Source organism: Elephas maximus, chromosome 15, assembly GCF_024166365.1.
Source record: "Elephas maximus indicus isolate mEleMax1 chromosome 15, mEleMax1 primary haplotype, whole genome shotgun sequence".
Taxonomy (NCBI): Eukaryota; Metazoa; Chordata; class Mammalia; order Proboscidea; family Elephantidae; genus Elephas; species Elephas maximus.
This window is the reverse complement of record NC_064833.1, coordinates 602,749-618,235: the sequence shown is the minus strand read 5'-3', so window position 1 is coordinate 618,235 and position 15,487 is coordinate 602,749. Positions and strand designations below refer to the sequence as shown.

The following is a 15,487-nucleotide window of genomic DNA, read 5'->3' as shown; positions in this document are numbered from 1 at the left end:
CCAGAGCTTGGTTTTTGACCTGTTAATTTTGAGACGCTTGACCTTCTTGTGGAGGTGTGGACTTGGCAGTTCTGGGGAGAGATCCCACAGCTGCAGACTCTGGGGAGTCGTCAGCATGTGGTCAGCACTTTCAGCCTGGCCAAGATGCCAGGTGGCATCACCAGGAGAAGAGAGTATGGCAAGAGAAGAGGAGAGGGGCAGGCCTGGGCCAGCAGAGGAGCCGGCAGAGGGGGCTGGGAGGAGGTGGTCAGAGCAGGAGGAGGTGTGAGAGAGTGTGGGGCTGGAAGCCAGAGGGGTTGGGGAGGAGTGGACCACAGGAGGGTCTTGGTGACCACGAGAGGGGCTGTTGAAGTGGCATGTGGGGACAAAAGAAATGGGAGAAGTCAGAGATAGCCAGTGTGGATGACCCTGTTGGGAGGTTTTCTTTTAAAGAAAGAGGTGGAACAGCAGCTGGAGGTGAGGCCGGGGCCAAGGAGGGTGTTTCTTGAAGATGGGCAGGATCACAGCAAGTCTGTGTTTTTGAGGAGCAGCCAGGTGGCCAGTGGGGCTGGAACCAGTGAGCAACTGAGGGGGTGCCTGGTGTGAGATGAGGCCAGAAGGGCAGTGGGGATGATGGATGAAGCTGGACTGCAGGGCCTTGCAGGCCAATGCCTTGAGTGAGTGAGGGTGGGGTTCTAGTGGCCATGTGAGGGCTATGAGCACAGGTGTTCATCCTGGGGACAGGTGGGCAGCAGGGCCTGTGGCCAGGTGCTAGGGTAGACGCTGGAGTGGTGGGCATCCCAGGATGTTCTCTTCTGCTTGGTTCTATTTCTTCAGTGAAGTGGGAAGCAAGGGCTTCGGTTGAGAGTGAGGTCAGAGGAGGAAAAGAGGCTGGCAACAGTCCCCCAGAAGAAGCAGTGGATGACCCAGGCAATGTGACAGGATCGCTTGGCAGCACCGAGGCATGTAAGATGAGAGGACATGAACTTAAATGCAGGTGTGGGTTTTCTCCAGCCACGTTCAGCTGCCCAGGTGCAGTGGGCTAAGTGGAGGGGTTGGGTTATCCAGTTTTGGGGTTTTGCCAGGTGAGCTACAGAGAGGGGCAGTTCAGTCAAAGGGCTGTGCAAGAAAGGGATGGTGGTGATTGTGGACTCTACAGAGTGGAGGGGGTGGGGAATGGCATGAGGATAGGGCGGGAAGTCCCTGGAGTGGGGGTCAGGCTTTGCTGGAGTGAGCTGGGAAGAGGAGGTGATGGGCAGAGAAATGGGCTTGGAAATGAGATGGAGAAGTCATTGGTAATGATGGGGTCAGGGCACAGTCATGGAGTCGGTGGGCGTGGTGGGGCAGAGGACAAGGTCACTGGTGGGACAAAGTTCAAGGATGTGAGGGGCTGGGAGTTGAATGGTGGCCCAGGAGGATATTGAGACTCCCAGGACTGAAGATATGAGCCCAGGGTGAGGGTGGGAGCCAGAGCAGATATCTGCAGAAAAAGGGGTGATGCCCTCAGCAAGGGGTGTTGTGGGGTGGTTGGTACAGTCATAGCCCAAGTGTCACAGCTGGGACTCGTTGCGGGGCGTGGTCTGCAGTCAGTAGAGAGAAACTGGGAAGTGGAGACTCACCTCTGGGCAAGGGTGCTGAAGTGTGGAAGAGAAAAAGCTACCTCAGAGAGAGAGGCAGCAGCGTGGTGGTAAGGCACAAGGGCAGAGCCCCAGGGCTGGGGGCAGGCCTCAGAGCTGGGTCTGTATCCCAAAGGGTATTGCCTATTCTATGTAGAGAAGCTCATGGGGACAGGGCCTGAGTAGCTGGGTAATGGCCGGTCAGGCCAGCCCAGAGAGCCCGTCCCTGCTGGGGGTAGGGAGCCTGGGTCACCAGACAACTGAAAATTTCCACACAAAAGAGACAAGCAAAAACAGAGGCAATACCAAAAGATTAGAAAATATGTGAACTGGACACAACAAAGGGCTAATATTCTGATTATAAAGAGAAATTACTTATAGAAGAAAACAATACTGAGACTCCCAAGGGGCTACCAGACAATCCACACAAGAAATGAGACACCTCACGAGGAACCAAAGAAAAACAAATTGAAACAACAAAACACGGGTTTCAGGGTTAAAAAATATATATATATTATAGAAAATATCAAATCTACACTAAAGTGGAGAAAATATGAAACCTACAGCACAATAAGGTGCCCCTAGGCACCGTGCCCACCCTCCCTCAGACCAGCGCATAGCCAGCCTGCTCTCCTCTCTACCCTCACTGCCTCCCCTCGTCCTTTTGGACAAACCCAAGATATCTTATCGTAAAATCCCATTTTTCTGTTAATAAATAAGCAAAGACGCAAGAAGTGCAGCCAGGGCCAGGCAAGTGGGCAGCTAGGGGGTGGCTGCCCTGGGTTGGCCCAGCCAGGTGGGGCACTGAACATGTGGTCGGGCCTGCCACCTCCTTGCTTTGGGCAGAGCCACCCCTCAGCTCCTTACCCAGCATGGGCTTCCCCCTCCCCTCCTTGGGCACCCACCTGGCCCATAGCCTCACACCCAGACCCCTCCAGGTCTGTCCTCCTGCTTTCCACCCCTTTGTAGGAGACTTGTGAGTGTCCACACGAACAGCCTCCCCACCCTCGCCCCGGCACCATCCCCATCCCTGCCCAAGGTCATGGTGGCCATCAGCAGCCTCCTCTCTGGTTGCCCCTTCACCTTTCCACTCTCACAGGAGCCCTGCCGCCCTGAATACTGCACTTCCTTCGCATCCTCCACCCCAGGCAGCCCAGAGCCCAGATGTGGGGCCTCTTTCTGGGCCCCATGGCAACGTCCATGCTTGCTCTCCCAGGAAGGACTTTAGCCCCACTGCTGGGGCGCTCAGAGTGGACACCTAGGCTGTGGAGAGTGTCTAGCCCAAGGCCACATCCTCCTAGGGGCGGCCCGTGTCCTGCAATGACTGATGCACGGAAGAGCCAAAGATCTGGCCACTTCGGCCCCATGAAGGACCTCTTTGACCAGCTGTTCCAACTCCAGAGCTCCTGATGGGTGGTTGTGGCCAGCGGGCCTGGCACCCAGCTTAGCTTCTCTCTCTGCTCACCCTGCTTCCTCCTCCTCCATCCTACAGGCGCTGTGGGAGACTCTGGCTCAGATTATCCTTCCTGGAGAACACAAAACTGCTGCAGTTGAGGCCAGGAGTGTCCAAGGAGTTGGGCAGTAGAGGTTTGGGGGCTGGAGGGTACTGGCTGTTGTTGGTAAGGACCCGTCAGTGGCGTCTGCGGTGCTGAAAGTTGTTAGAACTTTCACTGCGGCAAACCGAGATCACCCAGGAGGGTAGGAATGTGCAAACTGATATGGGTATCAGAAAGCCAGCACACCCTGAGCGGCTTTCCTCCTTGCAGCCCACCAGCAAATCCTGCTCCCGTGCCTTCAAGATGTGGTCAGGCATGAGCCCCGGCTGGCCAAGCCGAGCAGTCTCCCGGAGCCCAAGGGGGTGGTGTGTGCCCTTCAGACCTCCATCAATGCCGACCAGCAGCCTGGACATCCCAGGCCTGGCTCACCCACAGTTGTCACCCAACTAGTCTATACCCTCGGCCCACCCCTCACACTCCTTGTCTCCACCTGCTGCACTCTGCTTTCCAACCTGCCCCAACTCTTCAGGCGCTGGCACCTGACCACCACCTCAAGACTGCCCCTTTGGTAGAAGCTGGGCTCTGTCGCTCTGTAGCCACCCTGGCCCCCATCTTCTGGGGGGCGGGGTCCTGCCCTTGTCCCTACAGCAATTGTGACAGCCAGGCCCTGCCCTAGAGATAGGCAGAGTGCTAGTGCCCCCGTGGGGCTGGCCAGCCTCTAGACCTGGAGTTGACCCTGATGCTGAGCCACAGTCACAGGCTACAGGGTATGATCTGGGCAGCCAACCAGCCCCATGCCTGGTTATTGCCCTGCTGTAGCCGTGTTGAAACTCTTGGCAATTTGAGAATAAGGGCCTCCAGACTATCATTTTGCACTGGGTCTGGCAAATTATGTAGCTGGTCCTGGTTCTAGGGACACTCGGCTGACTGAGTCCCTGATGGCCTTGGTCATCAGCCTGGCCCTGAGGCCATGCTGACCTGGGAGAGTCAGTTAACTGTGCCAGATGCCACCCACTCCCTGGACCCTGTGGCCCATTGTCTTCCCTGCTCCCACAGGAGGTCCTGGCCCCCAGGCTGCTGCAGGTGCTGGAGTGAGATTTGGGGAGCTCCTCAGGTGAGGGAACATGGACACCCAAGTCAACGGATCCAGCAGGCTTTGTGCCCTGGCCTGCATCTCTAGGTAGTCTACACCCTAGGGTTTGGGCAGAAGCAACTTTGGGATGTGTCTAGCTCAGAATGAACCCCCACGCACGAGGCTTGTCCAGGGCCCTGCCCCATCCCATTGCTGATTGGACAAGGAACAGACACCTAACCCAGCATAGACTAATCAGATTCCAACTCCTAGAGCTCTACTTATTGGTCATGCCTGTGCACCTGGTAGGCCCAGTTCTGGCCACCAATTTCAAGGGGAGTGGGTGGGAGCCCAGAGTAGGAGAGAAGTACTAGTGGCTAAGAGGGGCACTGGGTCTTGCACCTGTCCCATGGTGAGTCCAACCTCTAAGACCCCCACTGCCCTTGGTTCCCACTCTACATCGGTATTCCATCTGGAAAGGCCACCCAGGACAGGCTCCCTAAAGCCCTTAGAGGTGTGTGCTAGGGGAAGACCCTGGAGGGCAGCCCTTCCCATCCCCATCCCCAGCAGAGGGAGACCCAACCTTGGGTCCAGAGCAGAAAGGTAGCTTTATGGAAGGGAGGTCGGTGGGTGAGACTACCACGCTGTCCGCCCTAGGGTGGGGTGGAAGGGCTCATGGGCTGGGTGGGGGTGGAGGAAAAGGGAGTGGGGTAAGGGCTAGGGTGCAGGCACATGCTGTCACACGTCCAGGTCGGACAGAGAGCGGTTGGTCTTGTCGTATGTTTGGTTCTTGCCAAGCACAACGCCTGGGCTGCAGGTGGCCCCCAGCGGCCAGTGGCGGATCACGTGCCGGTAGGACGTGGTCAGGTAGTCGAAGTAGTTGATGTTGAGCTTCCGGGCGATACGACGGCCCAGGAATTCCATTTGCTGTGGGAGCGGCGGCGTCAGCTCTTGCCCAGTCAGGAGAGAGCTCTCCAGGTGTCACCACCGCCCCCTGCCAGGACGAGGGCCTCAGCCGTGGCCAGCCAGGCCCTCGCTGGGGGCCGCTATGGCCAGGCGGCTTCTGTCCCGTTTCACATACTGTCAGCCTTCTAAACGGCCGGTTCTATGACCGTGAACACTGTCAAGCCTAATTTTGTCCCAAGGAAGGCAGGCGGCGCCCCACGAGGGGTCGTGTCGGGGGCGGCAGGGCGGCACCCACCTCGTAGTGCTCAGACAGCTGCACCAGCACCAGCGGTTCCAGCTTGTGGCCGCACAGGACCAGCTGGAAGAAGTACCTTCCGTAGGCTGGAGGGGTGAGCGGGGCGAGCGGGGCTCAGGCCTAGGCTGCCCCGGGCCCGCTTCCCGCGCCCCGCCCCGCCCATCCCAAGAAGCCTCACCGTCAGAGCTGAGCGCCAGGCGCACGTAGACCAGGTGCATGGGGCCCTGATACACGGTGCGGCCCTGGATGGAGAAGTGGTATAGGCCGCGCGTGTGGTTCAGCACCAGGCGGCGCCGCGGCAGCGACGAGACCATAAGCCACAGACCCACGCCCACGCCGTACGTGGGGAAGCCCCAGGTCTCCTGGTCCTGCACCTGCGGGGCACGCGAGGAGTCGGTCTGTGCGGCCCCGGAGGGCTCGGGGGCGGAGCGCCGGGTTGGGAGGGGCAATTAGGACCGGGCGCCCAGGTGTTTGGGCTTTCATGGGCGGGGCGCCGGACGACGGGGTCCCGCCCCCTGTGGAGGAAGGCCGTGGGGGTCCCGCCCACCCGCGCAGACCTTGCTCAGGAAGCCGCAGCTGACTAGTGCGAGGCAAACGACGAAAAGCAGCGTCCCCTTCCACAGCGTGTCCAGGTAGTACTCGAGCACGAAGACTGCGGGCGGGGCGGCGGGTGAGGATGGCCGGTCCCCGCCCGCCCCACGCAAGCACTCGGGGCTGCAGCCTGCATCTTGCGTGAGGTCTCTGCAGCCCATCGGTCCCCGCCTCGCCCGCGCCCTCAGCCGCGCCCTCAGCCCCGCCCTTCCGGCGCGCACCGTTGGGCTGCTGCCGCGAGAACGGGTAGAAGCTGTTGTTTTTGAGGCGCTTGGCCAGGTGGCGCTCGGTGCAGAAGCAACCCAGTGCCCACAGCTGGAAGTGGTTCCCGCTGAAGATAGTGGGCAGGCCGCTGATCTGGCCCTTGGGGACCTGGTCAGGCACAGGTGGTCAGTGGGGCCGGGTCACCTGCGACCGCCGCCCGCTGCCCGCAGTCTCGCTCCTACCTGGGGGAGGAGCGTGTCCAGGGCTGCGGCTCGCGAAAGACCACAGGGGCGACAGGTGCAGGGCCAGGCGGCTGTCCAAACCAGGCCGAGCATAGGTTCTAGAAGTTCTGGGCTGCACGTTCTAGAAGGGGCCCACTCTGTTGACCTCCTTTCTTCTGGGTCCCGGCGTCAGACCCCGCGGTAGGTGTGCACTTCCTTGCCCACCTCCCCCTGCCCAGTACAGCCCACCTCAGAGTCCTCACCTGAAGAGTGGGATGGTTGAACTTGGCATCCAGGCCTTAGCTGGAGTGAAATCTACAGGCCACCCCAAACCCCAAGGTGGAGCAGGACACTACCTCCTGCTGGAGCCAGAGCCTCCTGGCACCAGGAATAGCCCACCTCAGTGTCCTGGGCTCAGCATCTGTCTGTGCCTCACCCACCACACATTTGGTCCTAAACAGAAGCCCAGTAGAGGTATAAAGGTACAGTACCACTGGGCCCATGAGCACCCCCTCCACTGGGCTGGCACTAGGACCTCAGTGGTTAGTTCCCTCAGGTGTGCCCCTACCCCTCACCCCTACCCCACGGATTACACAGAGTTCCTAAAAGTTTTTTATTGTAACAAAATACTCAAACATCCGACACTGGTTAAGAGGAACAGAGCAGGGCTGGCTGAGGGGTCTGAGGCCTGAAGCTGCCTAGCTGGGGAACAGGGGGCTGGTGAGCAGTTGCTCCAGGCACCACTGGACCTCCTCTGGGCTCCGGTAGGCCCGCTTCAGGCCCCGGGGAAGGCAGCGGCAGCATTCCAGGTTGAGGTACACCAGGCCTGGGCAGCTGCTTATCACAGAGCTGTGAAGGTGCGACAGGGCCATGGGATTGAATCCTGCCCAGAGTCACAGCCCCCAGCCAACCTGGCCCAGACTCTGGAGTCTCTAAGCTCCAAGCCTGCCTGTCACCCACAGCCCAGTACCCTTACCATACCGGAGCCAAGCACCACCTGAGAGCCAACCCCAAGCAGGTGCTTGTCCAGTGTGTGCTCCCCTCTCTGGCCCCCCTAGAGGTAGTGTGACAGGCTGCACACACCAGACAAGCAAGGTAGCAAGCCATACTTGCTCCAGGGCCTGGGGGTGGGTGCTGACCTGACTGTGCTGGCTGTGACCCGTGTGCCCCTGAGGTTGAGGGAGCACAGGACCGGGTGTGAGCCCCGAGGGACACCCGAGAAGGCCGCTAGTGCCTGCTCCAGGTCCTTCTCACTGAAGCCCTGGCCGCTCAAGTCCAGTTCCCGCAGGGTGCAGTACCACTTCTGGGTCAGCAGAGGGCTGCCCTCCTTGGCGAGAGACAGCCTGTCGGACATGCCATACAGGCCCAGGTACAGATGCTCCAACGCTGGAAGCGGGAGGGGCAGCATGAACCGGGGTTGTGGAGGGCCTCCACAACCCACTTGCCCCACCACCCACCACCCAGGTCAGCTGACCCTGACAGGGCAGATGGTGCAGGCCGGCAGGTGTGATGCGGGCACAGCCGCGAAGATCCAGTAGGCGCAGGCGGGGGGAGCTGTGCAGTAGGCGGCCCAGGACCTCGTTACTCACGAAGTTGCAGGTGGAGCTGGCGAGGCAGAGCTCCTCCAGGTCAGGGAAGCCTGGGCCTGGGGCCACCCCATGCCCCAAAGGCTTGGGCAGCCACATCAGGTTCAGTAGCCGCAGCACCTGGGGATGAGGCCCAAGCTGCAGATGGGGACTGGGGTGGCAGGCGTCGGGGGTGGGGTATCAGGTACCTGCAGCTGGGGGCAGGCTTTCTGCAGGGCCTCGACCGGCAGCTGGAGAGGGGTGGTGTTGCGGCTGATGCCGGTGCTCACCGCCAGGATCCGGAGCTGGGGGCAGCAGCTGCCCTGCAGGGATAGGGAAAACGGGATCAGTGGCCTGGCTGGGGCTGGGCTCAGCATCTGTAAGTGCCTCACCCACCATCAACCTACCAGCAGTGCGCCCAAGATGGCTGTAGTCTGGGAGCTATATGTCAGCCACAGCCTGAGCATTCGGGGCCCCGCCTCCTCCAAGAAGCTCACCAAAGCTGTGGACTCCACCTACGGATCCAGCACAAGAGTGCCTGTCACCTCAGCCCGTCTTCTCCAGGGCCCCTGGGGACACGGATCTCACCATGGAGTGCTGTAGATCCAGGCTGTGGAGCTGGGGGCAGGCTTTGGCCAGCATGACCAAAGTGTCAGGGGTCAGCCCATGGCAGTCAGCAAGCTTGAGGAAGGTGAGCCGAGGACAGGACTCACTAGCCAGCTGTGGAATACAGGGGGCCAGCCAAGAGTGGGGAGGACAGGCTGTGGTCCACAAGGGTGATGTGATGTCTCTTCTGCCCATACCTGGACTCCCACCCCTGACACCACCCTGCTGGGTGCAGGGCAGATGCAGCTGAAGAAGATGCCAGCAGCCTGCGCTGGACTCCTGCAGTACCTGACCCACTCCTGGAAGTGCTGAGTAACCCCAGAGGCTCACACTGGTGTGCAGTCTCCATGCTCACCTTCAACACGGGGTGCACCTGGCACTTCCAGTGGAGGAGGGTCAGCCTCTGGAGCTGGGAGAACCTGGGGCAAAAGCAGAACCAGAACTGCCCCATTGTCCTCCCCACCCAACGCCTCAGTGCAGGGAAAAACAGAAGGGGTCCTCAGGCTTTCTACACGCCACAAAGGTAGAGTGAGAAGATAAAGAAAAAGGGAAACTCCTCACCTGTTGGGTATAAGCCATTCCAGGGAAGCAAGGAGCTTCTTTTCTCCCTTGGCTCCGCCCTTGGTGGGACGGCCGGCCAGAGGGGGCGACAGGGTCACCGTGTGCCAGAGTAAGGGCTGGGAAGCGGCCTCGTGCCAGCGGCGGCACACGCGCGCAGCCCTGGAAAGAAACAGCTCTGCTGAGGGGCTGGGTCCCTCCTGGGCGATGCCCGCCACCAGCTGCCGCTGTAGGGTTTCCCAGGAGGGGGTCCTACTCCCCCAAGTCTCGGAGTGCGACGGACACCCCAGCTTCAAAGCCAGGCACCTGGGCTCCAACTGAACCACCTGAGAGAAGGCGCCTTGCGGCTGGATCCCCGGGTACACGTGTGTGCCATTCAGACGTTCTCACTGTCCCCCGCCCCGTCCACCCGCTCGGTAAACAACAGGTCAGCCCGGGGCGCCGCCGTGAAGCCGCCCGCCGTCCCCAAGGCATGGGGTGTTGTGGTACCTGCCGAGGAAGGGCATGGGCCCCTCGGCCGCCACCAGCAGCCCGAAAATCTGCACCAGGATTTCCAAGGGGAGGCGGTCGCCCCAGCCCGGGTCGGGCCCCCGCTCGGGCTCGGGCTCGGGCTCGGGCTCGGGCTCCGGCTCCGGCCTGGGTCTGGCCTTGGCCGCGGCGGCGCGGGGTCCCGGGAGCGGCTGGCGCCGCGCACGGCGGGCGGCGCGCCTCTGCGCGCGGGCTCGGGCGGGGCCTGGGCCGGGCAGCACCAGCAGCATGCTGTCCGACGGCAGCAGGTGGAGCCCCGAGCCGCTCGGCGCCAGCCGCTCCCACCACCAGTCCTCTGCCGAGCGCGCCCGGGCCGGCGGCGCGCTCCGGGGCCTGCGCCGCGCCCGGCGGGCCGTCCCTGGCGCCATGCCACGCGCAGCGCTCGGCGGGAGGGCCGGGGCGCGGGGCTCTGGCGGGACCGCGAGGCGAGGAGCAGCCGGGACCGGCGGCCGGGCCTCCTCCCGCCCGCGCCCCTTCCCGCGGGCTCACTTCCGGGGCGGGACTTCCGGCGCGCGGGCCGCGCAGGGGCGGGTCCGGGGTGGCGGCCGGCGGCCTCGGCGGGTCGCGGCGGGTGAGCTCACGCGCGTCCTGGCGCCGGGCCGCCTCCCCTGCCGGGCGGGCAGTGGACGGGGACAGCGCCCCTCGCAGCGCCGCGGAGCGGCCGGCGGCTGGTCAGGAGCGCGCGGGCTCCTGGACCCAGAGGCGCAGGGTTTCGGCGCGCTCGGCGCGGTCGCGTCGCCCTCCTGACGCCGGCAAGCGGACGGTGCCCGGGGCGCTGCTCGGGGCAGAGCCGCCGCTGCCACGCCCTCCTCCCCCCTGCCTGGCGTCCTGCCGGCGTGGGTGTTGCCGAAGCCACGGACTCACAGGTGGGCGCGGAAGCCCTGGGGGTGTGCGTGGCGCCTGGGAGGCGCCCCTCTCTCGGGGTCCTTGTTCCGTGTCTCTTTCGGGGTGAGGGTGGTGGTGGCGGCTTTGGCGGTGCAGATCCGTGAGTAGGAGGAGCGGCTCCCCACCATCCTGTCCTGGGGCTGTGACGCCTGCGGTGCGACTTCCTGCTCCCGCACCTGCGGGCGTTGCTGTGCCGAATCCCTCGGGCAGGCGGCGTTTCTTGGTATGCTTCAGTCTTTTCTCCCCTGTGCTACCTTCAGTTCTCGGAAATCTGAGCTCTTCCCTGACCCCAGTCACGTGTCCTCTTGTTTCAAGCTGGAAGAGACCTTCAGCTCCCAGGAGAGGCGGAGAGGTGAACTGGGCTCTGCACCGGAAGGTCCAGCCTTGAACTGCATGGCAGCACCCCCGCTGGGCCTCCTGGTGCTGGCCCACCTGCTGGTGGCCCTCTTCGGCATGGGCTCCTGGGCTGCCATCAATGGGATTTGGGTGGAGCTGCCTGTGGTGGTGAAGGACCTCCCTGAGGGTGAGTGGGCCTCGGAGGGAAGCGGGCAGGTGCGCCTTGAAGGCTGCTCCAGGACCTTTGGCCACCTTGCCCCTGACAGTCCCCCCTTCCCTGCAGGTTGGAGCCTCCCCTCATACCTCTCTGTGCTGGTGGCACTGGGGAACCTGGGACTGTTGGTGGTGACCCTGTGGAGGCGGCTGGCCCCAGACAAGGGCGAGCGGGCCCCTATCAGGGCTGTGCAGGCGCTGAGCGTGATGGGCACGGCCCTGCTGGCCCCCCTGTGGCACCGAGTGTCCCCTGTGGCAGGGCAGCCCCACTCAGTGGCCTTCCTAACATTGACCTTGCTGCTGGCCCTGGCCTGCTGTGCCTCTAATATCACTTTCCTCCCCTTCTTGAGCCACCTGCCACCTCCCTTCCTGCGGTCCTTCTTCCTGGGTCAAGGCCTCAGCGCCCTGCTGCCCTGCATGCTGGCCCTGGCTCAGGGCGTCGGTCGCCTTGAGTGCCCACCGGCTACCTCCAACGGCACGATGGGGCCTCCCCACTACTTCCCGGAACGCTTCTCGGCCAGTTCCTTCTTCTGGGCACTGACTGCCCTTCTGGTCATCTCAGCTGCTGCCTTCCAGAGTCTCCTGCTGCTGTCGCCATCCCTGCCCCTGGCACCCACAGGGGGGCCAGGTTCGGACCGTCGGGTGGGGGCCCCACAAGCTGGTCCTGAGGAGGGGGAGGAGGAGGAGGAGGCGGCTTTACCCCTGCAGGAGCCACCAAGCCAGGCAGCAGACACCACCCCTAGCACTGACCCCAAGGCACACAGGCTGCTGTCAGCCCACAGTGCCTGCCTACTAGGCCTGCTGACTGTCACCAATGCACTGACCAATGGCGTGCTGCCTGCCGTGCAGAGTTTCTCCTGCCTGCCCTATGGGCACCTGGCTTACCACCTGGCTGTCGTGCTGGGCAGCGCTGCCAATCCTCTTGCCTGCTTCTTGGCCATGGGCGTGCTGTGCAGGTGAGAAAGGGGCCCCAGTCCCCTTGAGAATGGAACATGGGGTTGGGGGTAGGTGTTGGTGAGGCCACCCTTGAGTCTCCGCTCCCTTACAGGTCACTGGCAAGCCTGGCCAGCCTCTGTCTCCTGGGTGTGTTCTTTGGGGCCTACCTGATGGCACTGGCGATCCTAAGTCCCTGCCCACCCCTGGTGGACACCTCTGCAGGGGTGGTCCTTGTGGTGAGTGCTACCCCACACTGAATCGAGGAGGGTGGCAGGAGGAGAGGGGAGGGGGCATCCCTGCTCAGGCTCCTGCTGTGCCCACCCTCAGGTGGTGTCCTGGGTGCTGTGTCTGGGCTTGTTCTCCTATGTGAAGGTGGCAGCGAGCTCACTGCTGCACGGTGGGGGCCGACCAGCACTGCTGGCAGCAGGTGTGGCCATCCAGGTGGGCTCCCTGCTCGGCGCTGTGGCCATGTTCCTTCCCACCAGCATCTACCAAGTGTTCCACAGTGGGAAGGACTGTGTGGATATGTGTGACCCCTGAGCTGGATGGATGGAGTCCTCACCCACCCACTGCCTTCACCTTCCAGTTGCCTCAGTGCCTCAGTGCCTGCGACCCCACACCACCACACTCTGAATACCTGCACACTTCTCTGGCGATCCTGGCACTCAGGCCAGGGTGGGGACCAAAGAGCAGGCAAGGTCAGGACAGCCCTGGCTGTGGGTCTGTCTGTCTCCCCACACTAGGGACGTGCTATGAAATGTGCACAATAAAACCTTTTGTTTCTGGAGAAGGAGTTATTATGAGAGAGAAACAGACAAACAAATGTTTGCACATATACTGGAAGTAGTGGCCGTGTCTGTCCAGCAGGAACCCCCAGCCTCCCCACTTCCCAGGACCCTGGGACAACCTCTGGGGAACCTGGGCGGGGCCCAGCCAAGGTTCCCAGCCACCCCCAGGCTGCTCTTAGAGGTCCCGGCCCACTGCCTGAGCCCAGGACCACTTTCTTTTCCTTGGAGCCGCCCAATGGAGAACTGCCTGGAGGTGGGCCGGAGGCCAGCTCCCAGAACACAGAGTTAGTCTTCTGAAGAGTTTTTCAGAAGCCCCCCCTCTCCCCCACTGGGTATCTCCTCCACAGGTGGCTCTGGAAGGTGGTGGGGGCAGAGCCAGCTGGGGATGAGGGTCATATAGTATGGATGTATTAGTTGCCTAGTGCTGCTGTAACAGGAATACCACGAGTGGTTGGCTTTAACAAAGCGAAATTTATTCTTTCATAGTCTAGGAGACTAGAAGTTCAAATTCAGGGTGCCAGCTCCAGGGGAGGGCTTTGTATGTTGGCTCTGGTGAAAGGTCCTTGTCATCTATCTTCCCTGGTCAAGGAGCTTCTCAGCTCGGGGATCCCTGGTCCAAAGGATATGCTCCCCTCTCGCTTCTTCATTCTTGGTGGTAGGAGATTCCCCTGTCTCTCTGCTCTGTTTTGCATCTCAGTTTGACTCAAAATACAATCTTGTAGATGGGTCCTGCCTCGTTAGCATAACTGTCTCTAATCCTGCCTCATTAACATCGTAAAGATAGGATTTACAACACAGGAGAATCACATCAAATGAGAAAATGGTGGACAATTACACAATACCGGAAATCAGGGCCTAGCGAAGCTGACACACATTTTTGAGGGGCATAATTCAATCCGTAACAATGGGACTATTTCACTTGGGGTCCCTGTCTCACATGGCACTTGGGAATGGATGCTTACCTCTGGTGATTTCGGCTAGGGTTTGGTGTGAGATGGAGCTGTGCTAGGAGATGGGCGAGTGGTACTCAAAAGAGACCGGGTCCTATGGTGCCAGCCACCCATCCCAGGACCCTCCTGCCCAAGAGCATTCCCCTCTCTGGGGCCACCAGCCTTTCCAGCTTCCACAGTCAAGCCCCCAAACCCTTTACTCTGGCAAACTCAGCTGCCTTCTCCCTGGGCAGGTGGCCTCTGGCCCCAGGAGACCCATCCCTGGCTCCAGCCCTGGGGTCAGCAGTCAGACCCTTTGAATTTTGGCGTCTACCAGGGGCCTCAGCACTGGCCACAGCTGTCCTGGGCAGGTGGCCTGGTGCTCCTGCATGGACTGGAAACACCTGGCAGAGGTGTGCGCCTGAACTGGGCAGGCAGAGCTAGGAGGGTCTTGGGGGGGGCATATGCTAGGGGGCGCGGGCAGGGGCTGGGCACTGTTGCCTCCTTTTGGCCTCGTGAGAGGCAGGTAAGAAGGAGAGAGTCCCAGAGGAGGCAGGACAGACCCAGGTTTTGATCTGGCATGGCGCCCAGTCTCCACAGATGAGGGAGGTGGCCTTGCAGCCTCAGCTGCTGCGAGTGGAGGAGATGCTAAGGGAGGTGTCTCCTGCCCTGGCTGTCCATGGTCCTCCCCAGGTTGTTCTGGTCTCCGGATGCTTGTCCTGAACTTCAGAGACCTGGCCTTGACTTTGGCAGCACATGGGCCTTTGAAAGGCTTCCTCTTCCTCCCCTTGTCCCTGCCTCCCTGTCTGGGCAGGACCAGCGAGCAGGAGGCAGCTCCTGCGGGAGGGTTCTCCTAGGCTATGACCACAGGAGCTCTGGTCTGGGGCAGGCTGGGCTCTGAGCTGGCTCAGACACAGCCCAGCTCTGGGTGGGAGGCCTCCGGACCACCTCCTCTCAGGATGTTCCGCACATGGGCGGAAGGGCTGGGGCAGCTTGACGAGACGGAGTTTTCTTCCTTTTGGAGGGTGGGCTTTGAAAGCAGCCCCCGTTGGTGAGCAAGGAGAGAGTCAGAGGCAGAAAGACTAGGGGTGGAGTCACTGGCACTGGTCTCGAGCAGTGGGGCCTCAGTTCCCTCGCTGAGCTGGCACCCCAGTCATTTGGGGGCTGTTGTCCCTGCCCACCCTGGGATGGGGCCTGGCAGACCCATCTCCCAGTACCCTCCTGTCCAGCCCTGTGGGTATGGGTCCTCTGTACTGTGTGGGTGTTGAGCAGATAGGTGTGGGCCACCTGAGGACCAAACGGTCTGCTCTCCTGGACGGGAAAGGCAGGTGGCCCTGACCCTGGGAGTGGGGCTGGGGCTGGGGCTGGGGCTGGACAGCTCTAGGGGCAGCAGGAGGGCTGTGGGAGGAAGGCACTGCCCTTTGAAGTCCCCACAGGCCTTCCTGTTGGTACCCGGCAGGAAACAGGGTAGGGTCAGAATAACAAGGGGAGGAAGATGAGGAAAAGCCAGGGCCTTGACAGCGACTCCCTGGGCCAGGCCACCAGGCCCCACAGAACCCCTCAGAGGCAGGAGAACCCACTGCCATAGCGCCACCCCCTTGGAGCCAAGCACCTGCTGGCTAGCTGGGCAGGGCCCCCAACCTCCGGCAGGACAGCAGGGTGGCCAGTGGCCTCCAATGCTCACAGCCCTCCCGCGGGGCCTCTCAGAGCTGTGGGACTGGGGTAGTTAGAAGACCCAGAGGGCAGGCAGCGGGCGAGACGTG

The 15,487-nt window shown here is 61.8% G+C and overlaps 3 protein-coding genes across 7 annotated transcripts; 1 reads left to right on the top strand and 2 right to left on the bottom strand.

Moving 5' to 3' along the window:
* Positions 1-4,893: 4,893 nt before the first annotated feature.
* On the bottom strand, positions 4,894-6,641 carry TMEM249 (transmembrane protein 249). The gene is made up of 6 exons (XM_049854034.1): positions 6,402-6,641; positions 6,177-6,327; positions 5,922-6,016; positions 5,543-5,738; positions 5,365-5,450; positions 4,894-5,090 (listed from the first exon to the last, which is right to left on the bottom strand). The coding sequence occupies exons 1-6, from the start codon at positions 6,492-6,494 to the stop codon at positions 4,902-4,904; spliced, it is 810 nt and encodes a 269-aa protein (XP_049709991.1). The 5' UTR covers positions 6,495-6,641; the 3' UTR covers positions 4,894-4,901.
* Positions 6,642-6,985: 344 nt separating this feature from the next.
* FBXL6 (F-box and leucine rich repeat protein 6) lies at positions 6,986-10,091 on the bottom strand. Its single transcript, XM_049854167.1, has 9 exons — positions 9,599-10,091; positions 9,113-9,271; positions 8,907-8,970; positions 8,534-8,665; positions 8,353-8,460; positions 8,155-8,268; positions 7,855-8,086; positions 7,520-7,766; positions 6,986-7,229 (listed from the first exon to the last, which is right to left on the bottom strand). The coding sequence occupies exons 1-9, from the start codon at positions 10,003-10,005 to the stop codon at positions 7,079-7,081; spliced, it is 1,614 nt and encodes a 537-aa protein (XP_049710124.1). The 5' UTR covers positions 10,006-10,091; the 3' UTR covers positions 6,986-7,078.
* Positions 10,092-10,168: 77 nt separating this feature from the next.
* On the top strand, positions 10,169-13,522 carry SLC52A2 (solute carrier family 52 member 2). 5 transcript variants are annotated; one of them, XM_049854172.1, is made up of 6 exons: positions 10,169-10,745; positions 10,838-11,045; positions 11,142-11,699; positions 11,921-12,027; positions 12,120-12,243; positions 12,335-12,687. In XM_049854172.1, the coding sequence occupies exons 2-6, from the start codon at positions 10,916-10,918 to the stop codon at positions 12,538-12,540; spliced, it is 1,125 nt and encodes a 374-aa protein (XP_049710129.1). In that variant the 5' UTR covers positions 10,169-10,745; positions 10,838-10,915; the 3' UTR covers positions 12,541-12,687. The 5 variants fall into 5 exon arrangements, with proteins under 5 accessions (XP_049710129.1, XP_049710126.1, XP_049710125.1 ...); XM_049854169.1 differs by having other exon boundaries at positions 10,169-10,503; positions 11,142-12,027; positions 12,594-13,522; XM_049854168.1 differs by having other exon boundaries at positions 11,142-12,027; positions 12,594-13,522.
* Positions 13,523-15,487: the final 1,965 nt, after the last annotated feature.